The sequence below is a fragment of the Colias croceus genome, chromosome 1 (genome assembly GCF_905220415.1).
Source record: "Colias croceus chromosome 1, ilColCroc2.1".
In the NCBI taxonomy this organism is placed as follows: domain Eukaryota; kingdom Metazoa; phylum Arthropoda; class Insecta; order Lepidoptera; family Pieridae; genus Colias; species Colias croceus.
The window spans coordinates 4,613,464-4,635,198 of record NC_059537.1 but is presented as its reverse complement, the minus strand read 5'-3'; the positions used below and the strand labels follow the sequence as shown (position 1 = coordinate 4,635,198).

General features: G+C 32.2%; 1 protein-coding gene across 2 annotated transcripts; it reads left to right on the top strand.

The window, feature by feature from the left end:
- Positions 1 to 7,449: 7,449 nt before the first annotated feature.
- LOC123702508 (protein rolling stone-like) lies at positions 7,450 to 20,621 on the top strand. 2 transcript variants are annotated; one of them, XM_045650305.1, is made up of 6 exons: positions 7,450 to 7,677; positions 14,317 to 14,467; positions 14,809 to 15,020; positions 16,681 to 16,821; positions 17,256 to 17,483; positions 19,695 to 20,621. In XM_045650305.1, the coding sequence occupies exons 1-6, from the start codon at positions 7,632 to 7,634 to the stop codon at positions 19,844 to 19,846; spliced, it is 930 nt and encodes a 309-aa protein (XP_045506261.1). In that variant the 5' UTR covers positions 7,450 to 7,631; the 3' UTR covers positions 19,847 to 20,621. The 2 variants fall into 2 exon arrangements, with proteins under 2 accessions (XP_045506261.1, XP_045506303.1); XM_045650347.1 differs by lacking the exon at positions 7,450 to 7,677 and adding an exon at positions 9,449 to 9,696.
- The last annotated feature ends 1,114 nt before the right edge of the window (positions 20,622 to 21,735 follow it).

Below are 21,735 nucleotides of genomic sequence, written 5' to 3'. Positions count from 1 at the left end.
GGGCGGGCAGCGCTTCGCATTGAACGGGAGCGAAGTAGGTCGCACGCTAGCTTTCGTTCTTCACTCCGATCCCGAACCGATGCTATACACCTCCAACTGTTAGACAAATACCAAAATATGTTTGTCTATTTGGGTATAATGTATGCACTAGATTTTTACGCTGCAAAAAAATGTAACACATGCTACAAACTAATTGCGCCTAGAACTAGATTGTCTGTTCTCTCCAAGAGCGATACACATGTGAAATTTTTAAATTGTGAGTTGTTTTTAAACACAATTTTGTTGAGTACAATTAAGTGAAATGTAATTGTAATTTTCGATCATGAAATGTCTCTTGATAGCTTTATCGTTCAACACATGAAAAATATAGACGCAGTAGGTAAGTACATTCGAACTCAACAACAAATATTTAATTGCTTATTTGGCGCTAAAAATTATAATTAACAATTAATTAATCATCAAAGCTCTGATAGCAAAGAAAAACCCTTGAAAGTTGTGAAGCTTTACAATTTATCACAGATAACATCAAAGCGTGGTCTACTATTATGTATACATTTACGTTACGTTTAAAAAAATTGAGGTGTAATTAAATTTTAAGGGGCATATAAAATGTTCACTGTAACGGATGGAGCTGGTTATGACGTAAACATACATCGCGTATGTACATAACTTAATTTTATGAATGGCTGGCGACATTTCTCTTGGGAACTTGGCAACTGTTTAATTCATGTTTTCATTTATACACAAGGTCCTATTAAGAGCTAAGAGCAGAAGCTTGTTTTATACAAAACATAAGTAATCGTTGTCTAATATACATTGAATTACTTATTTATTTATTTAAACAAATAGAATATGTAAATTTTCTGAAATATTTCAAGTTTAAGTGACTCTTCGTAAGAAATCATATCATTTATGAATATAAAAAATGATGATGTATTTTAAGGAATTACAACCAAATACTATAAATCTTTTAAAGCTATAATTTTTAATTGTTCGTGATACGGTAATAAATAATAATTTTTATTTAATAATATCCCTTTGCGGTAACATTCCGAAATAAAGATTTTCAGAAATAATGACCAAACTTAAATTGCAATAAAATTTACACCAACGTAACAACACGGGAGGTAGCTATACATCAACACGCTCCTCCAAGCTGTTACATCCATTATCTGATCCATAAACAGTAACCACTAGATTAAATTAATGTTACATAACCCAATCTGATGTCACTAAAAACCTTATAAGGTCGTAATCGTATGAAGTAATTGACTTACGCCTCCGATCTCAGTATTCCGTCGCCGCCCTGTTAACGCTTCTAATAATCTCCTTGTCCTGAGATAAGGGTATTAACTCTGCATAATGTGGATGTAATACTAGCCGCTCGCCCACGTTTTGCCTGAGTTGAACCACACTACTAAATATATAACCTACGTTACTCAAGAATTGTGTAGCTTTCTACTGATGAAGATGTTGAGTATTTTTTGCGGCTATCTGTTAGAAACAGGAACAGAATATGGTAGCATATAAATGTAAAAATATTCGAGCTTTCTTAGTTCAATTTCGTTATTAGGATTATGTAACTACACTACTTCCTACCGAATTAACTTTCATCAATAGTAATTGAGTTGAATTGTTTGTTTCTCCTCATTTAAGAGTGCCTATCCCTAATTGTAAAGTCATAATTTTCCATTTTACTTATATATTAAAAAATTCGCCAAAATTGTAACGGTAGGATGTACATCATATTTCAAATAATGACACGAAATGTTCATAATAAATGAGTTTCCTAACCCAACTGAAAGTAATTTTCAGTTGGGCTTTTCGCTCAACTCATTATCTTCACAACTAACGTTTAACAATAAAATGTTTTTTTTTTTTATTTATTTATTAGAACATGTTGAGAATCAGATTACTCACTCAACACATGTATAAGTATAACAAAGTGTAACTTGTACAGAATTAAAACTTTCTTTAGACACTGAAAATTTTGACCGTGTACTTCTTGTAATCACGGCGTACTTTACATTTATATATGAACAGCCATATAGTAAATTTCGGGCAAATTAAGAAAAGTCGTCGGCATATTTTGTATTAAAATTAAAGCTGAAAATGCGGGTAATTAAGGTCTTAATTACAGACCGAAATGAAGGTTCGTTTTACTCGAATGACGTAATAGAAACAAGGGCAAGATGGTGTCATGGTAAGTGGGGTGACTGGGGCTTAGGCGCCGCGTCGTCGGGTCACCCGATTTATTGCTACGAATATTTTGAATATTTCTTTTATAACGATATGTGGTTAACTGGTTAGCGTATGAAATTACTGACTAAAGAATTATAATCTACTCTCATATTTAAGGAAAACCATTCCTGAATTAAGAGAGTTGATTATAATTGTACAAGGTTTATCATGGATTATTATGAATAATTTTAAGTATTGAGGCACCGCGTAAATCTGTGATTTACTCCGATATTGATATACTACTTATTATTATCGCCAAAAAAATAGTAGGTAGTAATTATTTTCTTAAGATAATTTATCTTTTCTTTCATTAACGATGACTTAAATTTCCCTGACAACTTCAAAACATTTTCATAAACACTTTTTATAGCAGAGCAAGTGGACTGGTGGCCCACCTAATGTTCACCACCTTAAACTGGTAAAACTGTTAAAAATATCAATTTAAGTCTGTAAAAAAACAACCAAAAAAATAAAAATACAGTTGAATAGGTAGTTTCAAGCGGTGACATGTGGATTACAAGTTTACGAAGCGACAAGACTTTCCGTGAAAACAGGTCAAGTTGGTACTTCAACATCCAATACCATATTCTGGGCTCGCCATATTTATACATAGGGTGGACTGACTTCGTAACCGCCTATCATAATTGATTGTATTTTCATTAGGAAAGCATTCCCAGTAGAGTTGCCAAGGTTGCCTTTTACGAATATGTTGAATAATTATTAACATATAAATTAAATAATTAATGATGACTACACATTAGGATTATCTCAGAAAGCTGCTGCTTTCTTCTTCCGCCAGCACATTGAAATATTAAAATTAAAATAATAGGAATCCTTATTAAAAAAAAAAAAATATTAAGTGAGAAAGCCTTTTGACTGTTTCAATATAATTGGAAAATTTAGTCAAATTAAAGAGGCCCAGACTATAGTATTCATACCCGTAATATGGGTACCTACGTCCAAAAAATTTGAGGTCATCGGTAAAAAAATACTTTTTTTACTTTGAATCTCGAATATTTTTTTGTGTTTTTTTTTTCGATTTCGAGCTTTCAATTAATGATTTTGTATAATACAAAATAATCTTACACGTGTATTTCTATTCAGTATTGTATTGGTCCATTACTATATTTTTTTTTAAATAAAGATTAACAAACATTAATTCTATTTCGCTATATAATTAAATATTACTCCTGTACTTTGTAAAGAGTTATACCATAATCCTATTATGTACTTACTTCAGCTTAATTACAGGAAAGCAGGATTAACCTACTTATACAATACGTTGTTTGGTTTAATTCTAAATTGGCTTAAGATAAATTAAGATTTAATCTTACTGCACATATATTTTTTCAATTTTTTGTTAACCGTTCGCAATATACCTACAATTAATTTTAATCAACAACTAACATCAACATACCTACAACAAATTTTAAATCTTTGATAACCAAGATGAGTTTTGTGAGCTGAATCATGCCATTCCACTTTGACGTTAGTTTGAAGCTTTTTAATGATTATCATTATTGGTTATAAATAACTAGCTGTGCCCCGCGGTTTCACCCGGATTACTCATCTACTATTTGACTTAGTGTGATGATATTATAGCCTTCCTTGATAAATGGACTATCTTTTTTTTTTTTTTTTTTTTATTTATTAATTTACACTATATTTTAACACTATATAACCTTAACAAATTTTCGCCAAACTGTAAAACAGTTTGTTGGCGATGCGCTCCTACTTATTATAGATTACCCTGGGTTATACATTGCCAAATTAGTTGATAAACAAACACTTAAATACCGCTATAAATGACATACATAGTATAAAACAAAGTCACATTTCTCTGTACCTATTTATACTTAAATCTATAAAACTAAGCAACGGATTTTGATGCAGTTTTGTTTTTCTTCAACTGTTAGAGTGATTCAAGATGAAGGTTTCAGTATAAATAATCTATATTATGTTAAGTTTCAGCCAACGCGGGCGAAGCCGCGGGCGGAAAGCTAGTACTAGATATTTGACAAAATGTATTTTTTTAATTTACTCTTTACAGATCCTATTTTTAATTTATTTTCGTCTAGTAAAATCGGGTACATGTTACAAATTTTTGGTATATAATATTTTCTAGATCGCTGGTCATAACAATTTTTTGTTATTGGTACATAAAATTTTCTTACTTTTGACGCTCTTGTATTAAATCTAAACTGTTTTACAATTTTAAAGTCATTACTATAATATGTATCTATGGCATTTAAATATATAGCCTTATAATTTACAGGTAGGATGTTACAATATGGAAATAATTTGTCATAATTATTTTTAAACTTCTTTCGAACTTTCTTATGAACTAAATACTTAATTAATCTTACTTGTAGGTTCTTAATTTGATCTAAGTATGTTTTAAAAGTTAATCCATAACAACTCAGTCCATAACTTATTATTGAGTCAGCAAGTGCATAGTAAACAACGTACAGAGTATGTTTATTTAAAATCCGACTTAGGTAGTAAAACTGTCCCAAGACTGATCTCAAACGATTACACACATAATTTACATGTAATTTCCAATTAAAGTGTTTATCAATTGTCAACCCCAAATATTTAATATTGTCAACGACATCCAATTTACTACATACACAGTTAGTTTTATTATTATGAAAACATTCATATGTGTGGCCTATTAAATTAATTTGAAAAGCTGAGTTTTTAGCATTTTTATTGTGTGGTGAATAAATATATAGACACTTAGTTTTTTGTATATTGAGAATTATACCGTTATATATTTATTATATCTAGCATATAACACCCAGATAACGTGCGTATCCAATGGTGAAATAATTTTTAAAATCGCAACTATGGTTCCTGAGTTTAGCGCATTGTTCAGCTTTATAATATTGTGTATATATTTTCAAAGAATTATTATCATTAGTCTCATAATACATCTTAATAATATCTTAAGTTATGAAGGTGCTAACGTTATATCTATAGGGGCTAAATCGTTTAATTATTATTACAGTCTGTTAAATAACTGAAAGTATAGTATAAAAATTTACACACCCATACTTTTATTAGATGGCGGCCACAGACTGGATTTTCCTACAAATATGAATTAAGCTGTAAGAAGTCCCTCTTCAGCTTTATATTTCCAGTATAGAAGTATAGAAATGTCAATTTAATTTTAGTGTAAAGACGTGAATGATCATCCTGCAGGAGCGTCTTAAAACATCAAATCATGCATATTTTTACAGTTCGCGTCCATCTTGAATAATTGAATACAATGCATGAAACCCTCTAAGCTTTTGCTTGATAGCAATCGATCTAAACGATCATGCATCATGATAATTCATGCATGTCACTACGTAACGCATGTCATGCTGCATTATCGTCTAGGGACGACGTTACACTAAAATTAAATTCGTAATATGAAGCTGAAGAGTTTTTTTAATGCACTTATCTCAGGAACTACTGCACTGATTTCAACATTATTTCACCGTTGCTTTAGGCTATATTATATGTACCACAGGAGAAGCCAGGGCGGATCGCTAATTTATAATTATTATTACATCTTCTTGCCATTGGCTTAACAAATAAATTCGAGCTTTTACTTCGCTGAATACATTTCTCTTAAAAGTTATTCCTAATTGTCTTTCTTGCTCGGAGCGGAGATTGAAAACGACGCGACGTTTGTTAATTGTATTTTTATAAATAACACAATCGAATATAACGAACATATTATATTTTTACTTAATAATATAAGTATACAAATTCTTTAAACAGTTCCTCAAAATAATTAAGTGTCCAATATAAATGCAACACAAAATTACTTTGTCGTGTTTACTAGATACTATATGTTTGAAATATAATATCAATTTGTTTTAAACTGTCTTTAAAGTATTATTCAGCTTGTTCAATAGTACACTTTTAGAATTATTATTTATGGTCCTATGTCCATAGTATGTACTACAGTCGCCGCGCAGAACAACAGAATTTTGCTGTTACTAATTCAATTCTGTAATACAATATGGTAATACTTAGTTAATAAAAAATATACATTTTTGGTTTGTAAGTTTTAACACTACGCATTGATTTTTTACATTAGGTACCTACTTAGTGAAGAAATTGAAAAATTTCCAAGATTTTTTGATAGCTAATCTATAATTATTATAATAGGAAGTGAATAGAAATAATAGAAAGTATAAAAAAACATATTTTCACGCACATAATATTATCGTTACGAATATCGATAAATATACAAGTTAGGTACTATTAGTCTGTGCTATTAGACAAAAAATCGTTTAAAAAACTCTTGAATTTCAAAAAAATTATTTTTATCATATGTCAATGTGTTAGGTATATGTTTTTCCAAATTTTTTTCTAGATGTACCTTAGAATCAATATTATTCCATCTAGTGCGAAGTTTCATGACCTGTACGTAAATCAGTAAAAACAGGAGCTTTAACCTAAAATGCCTTACTTCGATTTTGAACTAAACAAAACAATAGAAATTACTCGTAAATGAAATATGAATAAGGTCCACTTTATGAATGGCCATTACAACCCCGGCGCGTGGCACGATTTACAAAAAACGATCGCCTCACATGGCGTGATTCGGGGGTGGGGTCTACAAGCACCTGGTTTATACCTCAATAGACGATGATAAAACTAAACAACTAACATCCAATGGGTTTGTGTGACTTGATTACAGTTTCACTGAACACTTGAAAGTCTTTGCTCATCTTGTATGTCGTAATTTTTAGAATGTACTTCTATTTACTTAATTGAAATTATTGGTAACCGAATTACAAAACAATAATTATTAAATACGCAATTCTAAGTTTGAATCTGTGTTTGAATCTAATTAGTGAATTGTATTTTTTTTTTTTCAGTTGCCGCGCATTTTTTTTCTGTCACCAGTGTTGCCATTTTCAAGTGGATAAATCTTGCATCCTATTCCGAACTTAATTATGTACCTATAATGTAGAAGTATTTCCCAAAATTTAATTAATCTAAAATTAAGTTTGAAAGTTCCAGTCAGACAATTATAAAAAATAATAAATCGATATTATTGCACATGCATCAATTGCGAATTAAAACAAAAAATTGCAGAAAAACAAGCGCCACAGATTAAATAAACAAACATGACAAACGTATAATTATATGAATGTATCGTCAATTAGTAGAAGAGGCGGGTGCACTACGCCGCGGCGCGCTTTGTCACCGGCAGACAGCCGGGCGGTAGTGTTCGAACCTGTATAGCAGTGTATAATCTATGGCACGGCCTCTGTGGACGTAAGCCCGGGAACGTATTTCAAATAAGGAACTTAAATTTTAGAACGAAATTTACAGAATAATTCAAGAATAATTAATAATTAATAAAAAATAGTCTCAGTTTTAAAATGTGCAAACAGGATGTGCTAGTTCCGACGGATACAAATGACCCAGGTAAGTTTGTGTTATTTAATATTAAATTTTTTATTTGAGTTGTACCTATTTATTCATTTTTTATTACTTAAATAATATATTATCCCCTAAATTTGGTATGTAAATTTCGAGTCAAAGATTTACAAAAAAAGTCTAAAATTACGTAGCAGAAAATCATAGTTTATATTGATAAAACCCACTACCAACTTTTCAAAACTTTAGGAATGATTTCATATTCGAAATTCAATTATATGTATATATAAGCTTTATTTTTTAAATACATTTCCTTAACTATCTTGAAATGGAATTTGAAAAAAAAGTTTTATGCAAAAAAATTATTCGAGTTTTGCTATTAATGAGAAAAATAAAGGAAATCTGACAAAATTTGCAAACATATTTAAACGAAATGGTCCATGAGGCAAGCGCAAATTCTTCCGGGCTGAAAATTGGTTCAATGATAACGTACGGTACCTAAGATAGGCGTATTATCAGTAAAGCAGCCAGTTGCAATTTTCTCCGAACTAATAATTAATTTATTCAATGCTTGTGAGGTAAATAACAAACGTATCATTACGCATGGTGGCCCTGAACTGAAGACCCGTCGGAGGGTTGATCTATGGCGACCTTCCAAGGGTTAAAAAAATTGTAATTTCCTAATTTGTCTAATTATAGTTACTCAATAACTCATTTTAATTGCAGCAAGTTGCAGAATAAGTTGGACACTGAAAAATGTGAAAAATAGTTCTTCGAGGAATATGTCTAGTATACAAAGTTTATATGTGCCAAATTTTAGAGCAGGGGAATAAAAAATACGTAGGTACTTTCAAGTTTCAAGGTACAGTTTACTGGTCAAGCCTCAACCCTCCAACACATCTGTAGTTCACGATCACCATGCTTAGTGATAGATACGTTTGTCTTTATATTATACAATTTTTTTTTTAGACAAAATGAAATTTTGTGCTTGACTTGCGCACGCACAAAAAAATATTTATATAAATAGAATTGTCTATTTTAGAACCAAAAATATTTTCATTGAAAAAGAAGGAAATACCTACACATGATTAAATTGAAGGATAAAAATAAATACAAGCTAAACGTTTATAAAAGTTAAAACCACAGAGGGTAACTCAAGCTCAACTCTTGAAATAGGTAAATAAGTAAATTTGCCTTTATTAAATTAAATTTTATTACATAACATTGTCGACAAAGATTCGTTGGTACAAAAATAATAAGTCCAAATCGTCCAAAGTAAAATAAGTACTATTGCGCAGGTAAAACAGTAAACAGAAGAAAAGTTATACAAGAAAAAGGTACATATTTAGTAGCATCGTTGTCCTAAAGTCTTTAAATTATGTACCTAGATAGATTGATTGTACATCAAAATGCCTATGATTGTTACTTTGTGATATAAAAGTATTTATGTATGTAAAAGTGAATGTAATTATAATATTATGTATATTACTTATACCTACACAGTCTAAACGTTGACATAATATGAAGTATGAAAATACCTACATATTTCTAATTTCGCTATTTGCAATAGGTAGGTAGGTAACTTTCAATAAATTCAATCTAAACAAATTAATAGTCTACGTTTCGTTAAACGTTCGTAAATAGGATCGACATTTTATATTTAAAAAATCTACCAAGTGGCTCGTGGCCGTGGGTCCAGATTTGCGGTCGCGTCAATTGTTCCAAATTAGAAACGCATTTGTCCATATTATTGAGACACATTGACATTATAGACCGTTAAAAATCCAATTGTTTTATTTACGATACAAAACTGGCGATGTACAGCATAATTGTCGACAAACGAAGCGGGATATTGACATTAGCGGGGAGCGAGGCGCCGCAGTGAGCCGCCAGCGCGCGCATGCGTACCAACCATTAATGTATCATTTCATTTTAAAAACAACTCGGAAATCTGAGGTTTCGTTTTCGATAACACTAAAATAAAGTGCAACTTCATCACGACTGCGGTTAAATGTACACGTGTCCGACGCTTCGCGAGAAAGATGAGGCTCCCGAAATTGGATCTGTGTAAGTTACACTTGGACTTGCTGCTTACTTTGCACAATATAATCTCTTATTTTTTAAACAAAACACTGAAACGATAATATGTTTTGCAAAGCGGTCATAGAAATAAATTCATTAATAAAGTACCTATCGTGTATACGTTTTAAGGATAATGGGAAACTTAATTTTCCTAACAGCACGACATTACCTAATCGTTATCCTTCCTTTATACTTTTCCTATAAATGGCTCGTTACCTACCTTAGTCAAAAACGTTATTAACGTATGTATTGACCATGTATTGACGCATTTATACTTACGTCTGATTTAATTCACAATCATTAAAAGTAAAAATATTCCTTTGAGTCCATCTATGTCACGCAATCTACTCTAATAATATTTTCAATTATACGTATCTATAATCTAATATGAATATAAAATTAGAATTAGCATTATCATACAGTCCTCTAAATATGCATTTGCACATGGGGTCATCACATTAAGCGCATAAGAATTCAGAGCTGTTATTGATTATCACCCAGCACCCTGTTACATTGCAATGGAGGTGTGCACAGCGTTTTATTTGTAAACAGAGTCGGCGTGCTCATTACAACGGTGTTAGTTTTTTTTGTGACTGAAAATCTCATGTACCTATCATTTTGACTTCATAATGAATATGTTGTAGAATTACAGAGTCTATCGAAATCTTGCCTAATCAAAAAGAAAACGCGTTTTCACGATTATTTGTTTTTAAGAAAAAATTCTACAAATTATCTATTTCTAAATCGTTTTAATTAATAAGAATGAACCATAATGATTAATTAAAATATATTCTACTAGCTTTCCACCCGCGGCTTCGGCCGCGCAGTCAAAGAAAAACCCGCATAGTTCCCGTTCCCGTGGGATTTCCGGGATAAAACCTATCCTATGTCCCGGGGTAAAAAGTAGCCTATGTCCTTTCTCGGGTATCAAAATATCTCTATACCAAATTTCATGCAAATTGGTTCAGTAGTTAAGGCGTGATTGAGTAACAGACAGACAGAGTTACTTTCGCATTTATAATATTAGTATGGATTGTTCTAATGATTGTCAAAATTATTACGAACTTCATTTAAACAATGTCCTCATATTAGGTAAGTACTGAAAATTTTTACACGTAAGAAAATTCTTGTAACTTGATTAGGTACAATTTAAACACTCACTTTACATTTGCGCTTTAAAATATACAAACATAACATAACATTGTTATGTTCATATATTTCATATACAGGGAATCACGTTTTCAGTTAAAATTTTCTATTACCTACTATCCTTCCGCGGCAATATCACCGCGAATCAATAATGAATCAGCTCCGATCCTCGATCTTTAAATTAGTTGATTAACGATTGTTTCGCATGGATTAATAAGGTTGTTTGCATACTAATTGCATCTTCATTACATCTGATACCAGCTGGGTATGCAGGTGGCCTTTGATATTATCTCCGCTTGACAACAGTTTTCAATTAGTAGCTGATCAAACATTGGCGACCACTTGAACTGTCTCGACCATCAATCAACTTTTATGATACAATTAAACTCTATACATTTGTTTTGGTAACAATCCATGCTTAAATATTTTCTGGTTACGTCAATGATAACGTAAATTGTGTCGTAGCACAAGATACAATAACATGTTTATGCCGTGGACAATAGATTATAGAATGCGTATTTTAAAATGAATCGAATAAAAAAGGAATCAACGAGATACATCTTAATTCTTAACTATTAAGAAAATCATTCTTGAAAATAACTTTTAATGCACTGATGAGAGGTGCCTAATATTCTATTCTTGCGGACTACATTCTTTCATATCATTAATATTGAGCTATTTTTGTTAAATAAATCGATATCTCCAGTCAGTCCATTCTTAAGCTCAGAGACCAGGAAAGCAGAAAACAGGGGAGCTGTCAGTTTTATGATTTACTCGTCTCCCAACAAGTGACTATTGTGTTTCTTTTATAACGAATGTACAATAACTATCATCGCGATGTATAACCGCGCAGCATCCGCTCGCCAATGCTATATCTATTGAACTCGCTTCCATGTGACATTGTAAATCGTTTGTGGGTTATTAAAAAAATTGTAAACTATAAATCTAATACGTGCCATTGACTGCAATTGACACGGCCGCGGCAGTCGCACGCGAGCGATATAAAAAGATTACGATATATGTATATTTTTCTGGCCTCCTCCACTCAAGCGACAGCTCAAGCCGAGGTTCGTGGTCCCCGTCAAGGGGGGACGCCCTTGTGCATGTCGCTACCAGGGTGAACCTTCAGTTCACCCCCGCGTCCGCGTTAAAATGTAGTAGCCCTTCTGGCTAACATTGAGAAACACCATACAAAAAAAAAAAAAAAAATATGTATATTTATTACATTATATTTTTAGGAAACTAAAGGGTGTAAAACAGTATTTCCTTTAATAAAATAAATCTTTCAAATCGTAATAGTGCAACATAAATATAAATAATTATTTATTAATCATTCACCACAAGAAGAATTCAATTTCAATTTCAATTTCAATTTCAATGTCGAAGAATTAAAAAGTTCGACGACATGTGTCATCCGCCAACCCGCACTTGGCCAGCGTGGTGGATTATGGCCTGTACCCTCATAGGAGGCCCGTGTCCCAGCAGTGGGAACGTATATGGGCTGATGATGATGATGATGATTCACCACAAATATTTTAATTAAGCGTGCTATGTAAACAGAAAACTTTACATTCATATTTTTCCTTATTGTAAAATATTGTGTCTAAATGTATGTAATGTTCCACTTCCAATCTTGGCTATCAGATATGTATGCTATGTAATGAGAAGCTATACAGGGTGTCCCACTGTTGGTATACTAAGCTCAAAGGAGGTTATAGTTTTGCATACGCTGAGTACGTAAAAAATATTTATAAAATTCCAGACGCAGTTTTTTTCAAATAGATGAATTCTTAAAACTCTATGTGTACACCCCTAACAAGATACCCGCCCAACTTTGATACCAGCACGTGACCTATCGTTTAAGATTATGTTTTCATAGACAAAATGCTCACATTAGCGAAGCTGTATATGCCGGCTAGGCTACGTGAAGCTAGAGAAGAAAACATGAATTTTCAGGGAAAAATTAGCAAAAATTTTTTGATGTTATTTTGTTGTTTAAATATTTTTACGTGATCAGTGTATGCAAAACTACAAGTCCCTTCGCGCTTAGTATACCAATAGTGGGACACCCTGTATAATGCTGTGACACCGAATTGAACAAGAATAGGTATCACTAGACTTAAAAGCGAGACCATTAAAGGTACAATTAAGTGAGCAATTCATCTGGCATGTGCTCAAAGATAGAATGATTCAAAGGTCACTTTCAAGTTAACCCCGAGCCTTGACAATCTCGTACTCATGAGAAAAGTAATCTGATTTAATTGGCTCGTATTTTATGAAGGAGGACATTGTAGCTATGCCGTTATCTCGCCGCATAGTAGCTTTGATTAACTGAATGGCTTTATTGATTCATCCTTCTTCATTCGCGAAACGGAAATCCATACTGTGATAAAGAAAAAATGCATTTTGGAATTAAAACAAATTATAAATAGATAAAAAACGTTTATTTATGAAAATCACAACTGCTTTAATTGCTTTTGAAATAATCCTGTTCGAAGTTTAAAGTGGCGGGAGTCTTGTCGCCATCAAAGATTTTATCTTGAGAATATAAAATAACGGCAAATAAATGAGATACTTTGATTACAATGAAGATTTTGATCCTTGTTGCTTTGTTTACAATCCGTGATTTAATCTTTGATGTAGAAAAAGTTGATCACATTTCACACGGAAGGGACTTGACAGACTTTATTCCTAAAATAAATTTCATAGCTTATTTAAATGCATTTATGTATTTTATGTATCCGCTGTTTTTAAAATGTATAATTTAATAAGAGTAACTTTCAATTAAAAATTTAATTTACAAAGTTTATAGTATCAATGATATATTTTGAAAATCAAAGCACGACACCATGGAAATCAAATTTTTTTGTTTCAAAATATTACCTTATATTGTGTCGGATAAATAATAGTTATGGTCAATATAACGGCTTCATTGCAATTTATATAAAGCGCGACATAAATAGAAGTGTGGGAAGAAGTATATATTAGAGTATGGTATTGCATGTTGAGACAATTAATGATTTCCTTTTCAACCGACTTAAAAAAAGGAGTTTCGCAATCAGACTATATTTTTTGTGTTTGTTAACTGGGAACTTTCGTCTGGGTGAACCGACGTTTATTTTTTTTTTTAAAGCTGCTGCCTCTCGTGCTGGTAGTGTCATTTAAAATTTTCCTAGGTCTGACAATTTGCAGGCTGTTTAGTGTTCTATAAAAAAATAATTATAGTGTATAAGTTTCTCCATAATACATTATTTTCAACTAAGTATATGTATAAAAGTGAAATTTAGTTTATTTAAAACAACTTTCAAATTATTATTATTTGGTGATTACTTATTTAACTAATAGATATTTGTCGCGAAAAATATATATAGGTACATATAATGAAATTGAAAAATACATTTTTTTTCATATAATGCGGTTTAATGGATCACTAAAACTTCGTTTGTCCCTTTTCAGCGATGAAAAAAATCTGTAAGCCAGCTATGCTGGGACGTATATGGCAGGCTAGCAGACGAGGCCTGAACCTGGAGCACTCGCCGCCCTACCAATTCGCTTGCAGTCAGTGGCAGACGGGGCACCGACCGGCCACTTTGTATTTAGTTTATAGGTAAGTCTCAAACCAATACATTTTTATTTGCCTGTATAATAAAAAAATGTTAAGCAAAGAAGTCATTGATTCCTGTTGTTTACATTTACTGCTACTTATATATTTATTAAGTATAAATACATACGTACCCATTTTATTTTTAATGTCTCATACAAAGTTACATCCTGTAATTATAGCAAAGTTTTTATTTTAATCATTCAATTATAACATATTTTGCAAAAGACAGACAGAGTAGATAGGTTCCTAATGCTACAAATGTCTAATTGGGACCATTGAGTTCATTTACTCTCGTTTAAACTAACTTTTTTACTATTGCAATGCCATTATCCTTTCGGTTTCAGGTGGATATTATTCTTAACAGTATTCTCGATTGGCATATCAAGTTTCATTTGCCAGCGGCTGCCGCGGCTCTACGATGGACCCAAAGTACAACTGAATTACTTCAAATGGTTCATATATTTCACGAACTGGGGCTACATGCTGATAGTCATACAAGCTGGACTGGCGCTGGCTGTTGTACACAAGTACAAGAATCAAAAGACATACTGTATACGTAAGTATTGTATCTTCTATAATACACAATTTCGCAATAAATAGTGCCTGGATTAGTGTACATAACCACTACTATTTCTACCTATAAAAAAGATTGATTACGTAGGCACATACCACGAAGTACGTGACTCATGAGGTGTTAAACGTCCAATAGGAGAAATAATTTTGAATTTGAATTTTTTTGAACATATTTTAACCGTTGGGACTACTCTTAAATATAAAACTCGAACGCAACAAATCGCACCCATCAATCAATAGCCAAAAGCACGCTATCATTGATAACAATTAAAGCAACAATGTGATAGTTTAATTGTTATACAATGTCAAGCGCCTCGCGTGATTTCGTCTGAACATTTCATAGAATTGCGCGAAGCCCACAGCCCACAGACAATTAATTCATTGCACGTCGCGTGTGTCTATTGCCATTGAAATAATGTGATCTCGCATGCTTAAACACGTGTCTCATTCATCAAAGTCCCCAAGAGTATGGCATGTTGTTGTGGTGTGATGGGCATTAGGAGATTGTCTAATCGCCCGCTTCGTCTCGCGTATCTACCTTTGTTTGATTGGCTTCTGGTGTTATTGTTTTTTGTGTTTTTTTCCGTCTAGTCCTTCTACGTATTTGAAGTCTTTAGAATTAGGTACAGAAAGTTCTTTGACCATACAAGATATGAACCGAATCATCTGATATGTACCTACTTTTTTTTCGTTTGTCATAGCATGTTCTAGATACATTTTGATGTCACTTGCTTGTTCATAATGATCGAATGGTTCAACCAACTAGTATACAATACTTTATTAAAAATATTTGTGAATGAGGGAAGAGAATATCTAATACCTTCATTACTTCTGATCGAACCGAAGTTACGGAGCTTTCGACATTGATTTGCTCTACTTCTCTACTCATTAACTAAAACTCAATCATTATACGCTTAGCGTGATAGACTGATAGATTTTAACCTGTGGGTTAACGATGTACTTATATTGTCAATCAGACGACTAGCTTCAAGCGCCTTTCCTACTTCTACTTTACTACCGCACTAATAAATCAATGTTTTCCGGTCGAATAATTCATACAATCATGCCCATTTCAATACGCATGGGACAGGGAAGAGCTCAGTTCCCCATGAAGCGTGCTGACAGGGGAGAGACTCGACTCGTGACGCATTTGATTGAAACCATTTCGCGTCAATTAAACTAGCCGAGTGGGACGTTAGCCACAATTATCCTTATTGGTTCCTCATTCCTATTGACGTGCGAGCCAATATCGCTAACAAATAACAATTGGAGCTATGTGGGCTTGTTGTGCTTGTGTATTTTGTTTTCGACTTATTTTATGGACGAAATGTGACGTGAATTGCAATTCATAGTAAATTATGTAAGAAAGAGATGATTAATTTTCATTACCTAAAGTTATAACTACCTCTACCGCAAAGTGTAATTTTAATTGAAATAAAATTAATATTTAGGTAACTTTTTTATTAAATCAAGGAGCTTTTCAAACACTCTCTAACATCAGATAGCAGAAAAAGGTACACCAAATAACTTCAGAAACATCGAACTTTAATAAAAAGAACATAGATAGATCTACTATGCAAATTATGAGAAATATAAATTCAAATTATGTACCATAAATTATCTTCTACATTTTTCCTTTTCAGCTTGTGACGACGAAGAGATACCCTTACCACGACGCCAGAAGACGCCTCTAATTTGCCGCGTCTACTGGCTAGCTCACAATATTGCTACCGACCTGGCCTTTGTGATCACTCTTGTGTATTGGACCCTAGTTCATGACCCCAGTAAGTAGCATTTAAATAAATAAATATTTTGAACGTTTTTTTACAAAGCTAGGCAATTTTCTTGCCCTGGAAGACTTAAATATTACTACAAGTAATTTAAATACGCCCTGCAAGACACAGGCCTATTTATTTATTTACATATTTACTTAACTATTCATTGTACCACACCATTTAACATTCAAGCACATACACTATAATATAGTTCTATGGATGGCCTATTGGTTTGAAGGAGAAGAGCGCTGACTGATTTCGTAGTAGTACGATGACGTCGAACTATTATTTTTTTTCGACTTGCTAGTTTTCTTACAAAGTTTTTCTTTGCCTTAGAGGAAAAAACGTAAAACAGATATGACAATGGAGACAATACGACCAACATCTATTTTATGAATAATATTAAACGTGGTAACATGGTTCAACCATATCTAACTTTCCAGAAATCCATGAAATCAACGCACTAAACATCCTAGTGCACGGCTGCAACTCGCTCGTCATGATCGTGGAGTTGCTGGTCACCGCGCACCCGGTCCGCGGCGCGCACGCACTGTTTGGCGCGGGCGCGGGACTGACTTATGGGATATTTAGTGCTCTGTACTGGGCGTTAGGAGGCACGGATAGGATTGGCTTGCCGGCCATTTATCCAGCGTTGGATTGGAATAAGCCAGGTAAGAAAGACGTTGACGTTGATATCAAAAATGATATATTTAGTGCGTAGTTTTGAAAATGTACACTTTATCATAGCTTTAGGACAATAAATTTTTATATTATTGATTAATTAAAGTCTAAAATAATTGACACACATTTACATTAAAGTAAATTATGTATAGGTTATTATATTGTAGTAAAATTCATCTTGTATGTAACTAGTAAAATTTGCGAGATCTAAAATTAATATTAAGCAGTTGATTAGGTGATTGATCAACATAATTCCCTACCTTACCTTCTTCCATAAGCACGTTCTGCACGTACATCAAAAATATTTCAAATGATTCTAAGAATTAAAAAAAACAGCAAAACAATTTAATACGATGCTCCGTTGGTATCCTGTGATTCATAAAGAAATAGACACCTTCATAAAAACAAAAGGAGAATGCCCATGAAAGTATGGACCACAGTATAGTGTTGCGTCAATGCCAGAGTGGTTTTGGAGGGTTCTTCGATGTTTAAAAGATTTTAACCAATAGATTTTTTTGTGATAAAAACAGGGGTTTTCAAGATATTGAGAAAAATGTGAATTAACCTCAAAACTTAAATAAACCCGATTTAGTTAGGTTTATGTATGATTTAGGTAGTATTTTATCGTCTGTAGGTTATTTTTCGTTTAACATATTTAATCTATGCGTAGAGCTTATGCTTTCAGAGAAAGTCTATCTGTTCATCGGCTAGTGTAGGTAGGCACCAGAAATCTTCCGGGACGGATTTCAAGAACACCTAAATATTATATATTTAAAAAATGCCAACAGAGTTTTTATTCGGTTTACATATTGTTGTTGTTGTTTGAATCATTTTTTCACTACATATTCGAAGAAAGAAACAAATAAGAAATAACTAGTTACCTACCAAGCTATGTCGTAATAATATTTTTTTATATATATTTATATTATTTTACTTCACTATCTATGTTAAAACAACCTACAGTGTACAAATATACCTTACAGAGTGATTTTATGTTAATTGATTTTTTTGTAATTCAATGAAAACAATAATCGATATTAATACATTTAGCTATTTACCATAGTAAAATGTCATTATAGTTACCGCTTGGTTACCGTGGTAACCGGTAATGGATACTAAATCTATGGTAACGGATCTAAACAATTACATGTCTTATTAGATTTTACAAAACATACCTTGATCACAATATATTTTCCGATAGTAAGAAGGCCTCTAAATTGCCGAGAATTTTTTTAATAGTTTTTTTATCTTGATGCATGAGAAAACCCTGTACCAAAAATGTAAACGGTAATGGACACTAAATCTATATAACGGATCTAAACAATTACATGTCTTATTATATTTTACAAAACATTCCCTGTTCAAAATATATTTTCCGATGGGAAGAAGGCCTCTAAATTGCCGAGATTATTTTTAATAGTATTGTTGTCTTGATGCATGAGAAAAACCAGTACCAAAAATGGGCATTCTCCTTTGATATTGATCGACGCGGCACGGTATAAAATAACAACGTATCGAATTTGCAACCATGTTCTTTTTGTTTCGTATTTTTATTATGCTTTATTGCATCCTTGCAAAATTATTTGTCAATCAAAGATAGACGATTCAAAAACAGCTTTGTATATTTTATGAATTACCTGCTACCTAGGTACTTAATTATCTGCACTTATAACATTATTACAAAAATGAAAGATTTGAATTTTTATATTTTATAATGGAAAATTCTTTCCGAAAATTGAACTCATCTAAAAGCTACATTATTACTGAGTTACATTGCTACCATTGTTTATGGGATTTTCTTTTATTTTTATATCTTCTCCAGCCATCTATAAAATTGATACCTATTATGCGTGACTTTTTAACATTATTGTTTTTATTATCTATAGAATACAAAAAATTTGAATCATTATTAGTACTTATGATTATTATCCATTTATTATCAATTAAATGAACAATAGCGCATGATTAGAAACACTTGGTTTTTTTATAATCCTTATACAAACAATTGATTTGCTTTCATTTTCCATGATAAGCGCAGTCTCATTCTCATTTAAAATTGTTTGTAAAATCAATGAAAACCCAAATATTTATAAAGCGCCCATCGTGATAATATACAAAATTATTGCATTCAAATTTTTATTGACTAATAAACAAAAATACGCTAATAGACGATTTTTATTTTATATTTTATTGTTTCGCAGGTTCAGCGTTCGGTTTCGTAGCGCTATGTGCCGTAGTCATGATATTCGCGCACGGGGTCGCTACCCTCCTCGCCATACTGCGCATGAAACTCGCCGCAAGACTGCGACCCTCCAGCTCACACCTCGACAAGTTCACACTACCCACTCACTGAAGGTTAAGGAAACGGGACTAGACTGTAATCGTATGAATAATTGTCATTGTTCAGTATTCTTTGAAATTGATAAACTGTGGTTTTCACTTCTCCTGTATGCTGGTGAAGGAACACCTTAAGAGAGCATAACAGCGCAAGGCGATATGAGGCGTCAAAACACGGCGTCTTTTTAATTTTTTTGCTAGAATCTCATCCCATTGAATTGAATATTACATTTATTGTAGCTAATAAACTGCGCCAAATTTCTATTGTATTTCAGAATGGGAAAATGTTTTTTGAATGAAATCTAAAGCATTACTTACGAATGTTTTAGTTATGGTTAATAGTATATTTGCATGTATATTTATGAATTTTATCATTATATGGTTCGAATTCTATAATATTTCACACCATACTTATTGATATGCATGCACATAATATATAAGTCCAAACCTCCACTGTTTTGTGTATTGCTATTTTATTTTTTAATAGCGCCTAGACTATAACTTGAGATTGTTCACTTCACAAACAAATGTACAATACAAGATGCTTTTAACATAACATTTTTATCACCATATTGGTTTGATCAATATTTCATTACAAGGAATAAAGTTTGTATTTTAAGTTCGGAAAGCTGCCATTATATTAAATTTATTAAAAAGCATTTAAATAGGTAGGTATGATATATGTGATATTATTAAAGTTCCCCAAAATATGTTTTAAGCATATTACCAGTATTCCTTAGATAATAAGCCCCTTTAAGATTTAAAGGGTTCTTTTGAAAGTATTGTCAATTACATTTTTTTTTTTTTTTTCGTTTATCATGGCAACAAGACTAAACTATTTGCCAGTGTCAAGTTTTAAAAGGTAGGGAAACATAAATTTTTACAATTATTACAGAAAATTCACGCACGCGCATAATCAGAGAAGTAGCAATATACAATCTAAAATACTAATCTAGATATATTAAATAACACTAATCTATTAAATAAAAATTATAATTAAATCAAAAACTAAACAATTCTATTTTAAAAATAAACATACTGCATTCTTACCGAAATAAAAAGATAAAAAAATGAAAAATATTTACAACTTTATATTATTTCGAGTGATAAATTTGGCAATAACTTCAAAATATTTGGCAGGATTGAGCAAGAGACAATTAATAGAAATAGGAAAGGGTACACCAAGTGATTCAAGAGATAAATACAAAGAGGAATGGTCGTACAGTGGGCAAGCAAAAAATATGTGATTCAGGTTGCCCACATCTAGAGTACACTCACACATTTCATTATCCAATACGCCAATTTTAGTAAGATGTTGAGGAGTACAAACATGTCCAAGTCGCATACGAATGATTATACTTGTTGCTAATTTACTTCCTTTGGTTTTATTAAACCAAGGCTTCATTGGAATCCGTGGTTGAAGAGAATAGAAACGTTTTCCCTTTTGCATTCCGCTACTTTCCCAAAGTTTAGTCCAGGTATCATGGAGGTAAACTTTAGGAAGGTTACCAAGATCGTGGCAATAATTGATATATGGAAACATATCACCACTATCTATGGCATCTTTTGCTAAGGCGTCTGCCTTTTCATTGCCTTTTATACCGGTGTGACTGGGTATCCATGCAAAAACTATTGTTAAATTTTTATTTTTACAAAGTGTTAATTTGTTTCTAATTTCAAAAATGAAAGGGTAAAATGGCTTATTATGAAATGGATATTTTCCAAGACTTTGTAAAGAACTTTTAGAATCAGTAAAAATAACAGTTCGTGCTAACTTCGCTAATAATATATATTCAATTGCTTTCAAAATGCCCAAACATTCACCAGTAAATACTGATGCTTGAGGTGGTAATTTTATTTTTTGAATAATTTTGTATTGTGTATGGTATATGCCTATTCCAGTGC

Bases quoted from the DNA above. Each gene is read 5' to 3' on its own strand.
- LOC123702508 (XM_045650305.1), top strand. From the start codon at position 7,632: ATGTGCAAACAGGATGTGCTAGTTCCGACGGATACAAATGACCCAG. The intron at 15,021-16,680 runs GTAAGTATTGTA...TTTCCTTTTCAG, and splicing joins TCAAAAGACATACTGTATAC to CTTGTGACGACGAAGAGATA. The intron at 17,484-19,694 runs GTAAGAAAGACG...ATTGTTTCGCAG, and splicing joins GTTGGATTGGAATAAGCCAG to GTTCAGCGTTCGGTTTCGTA.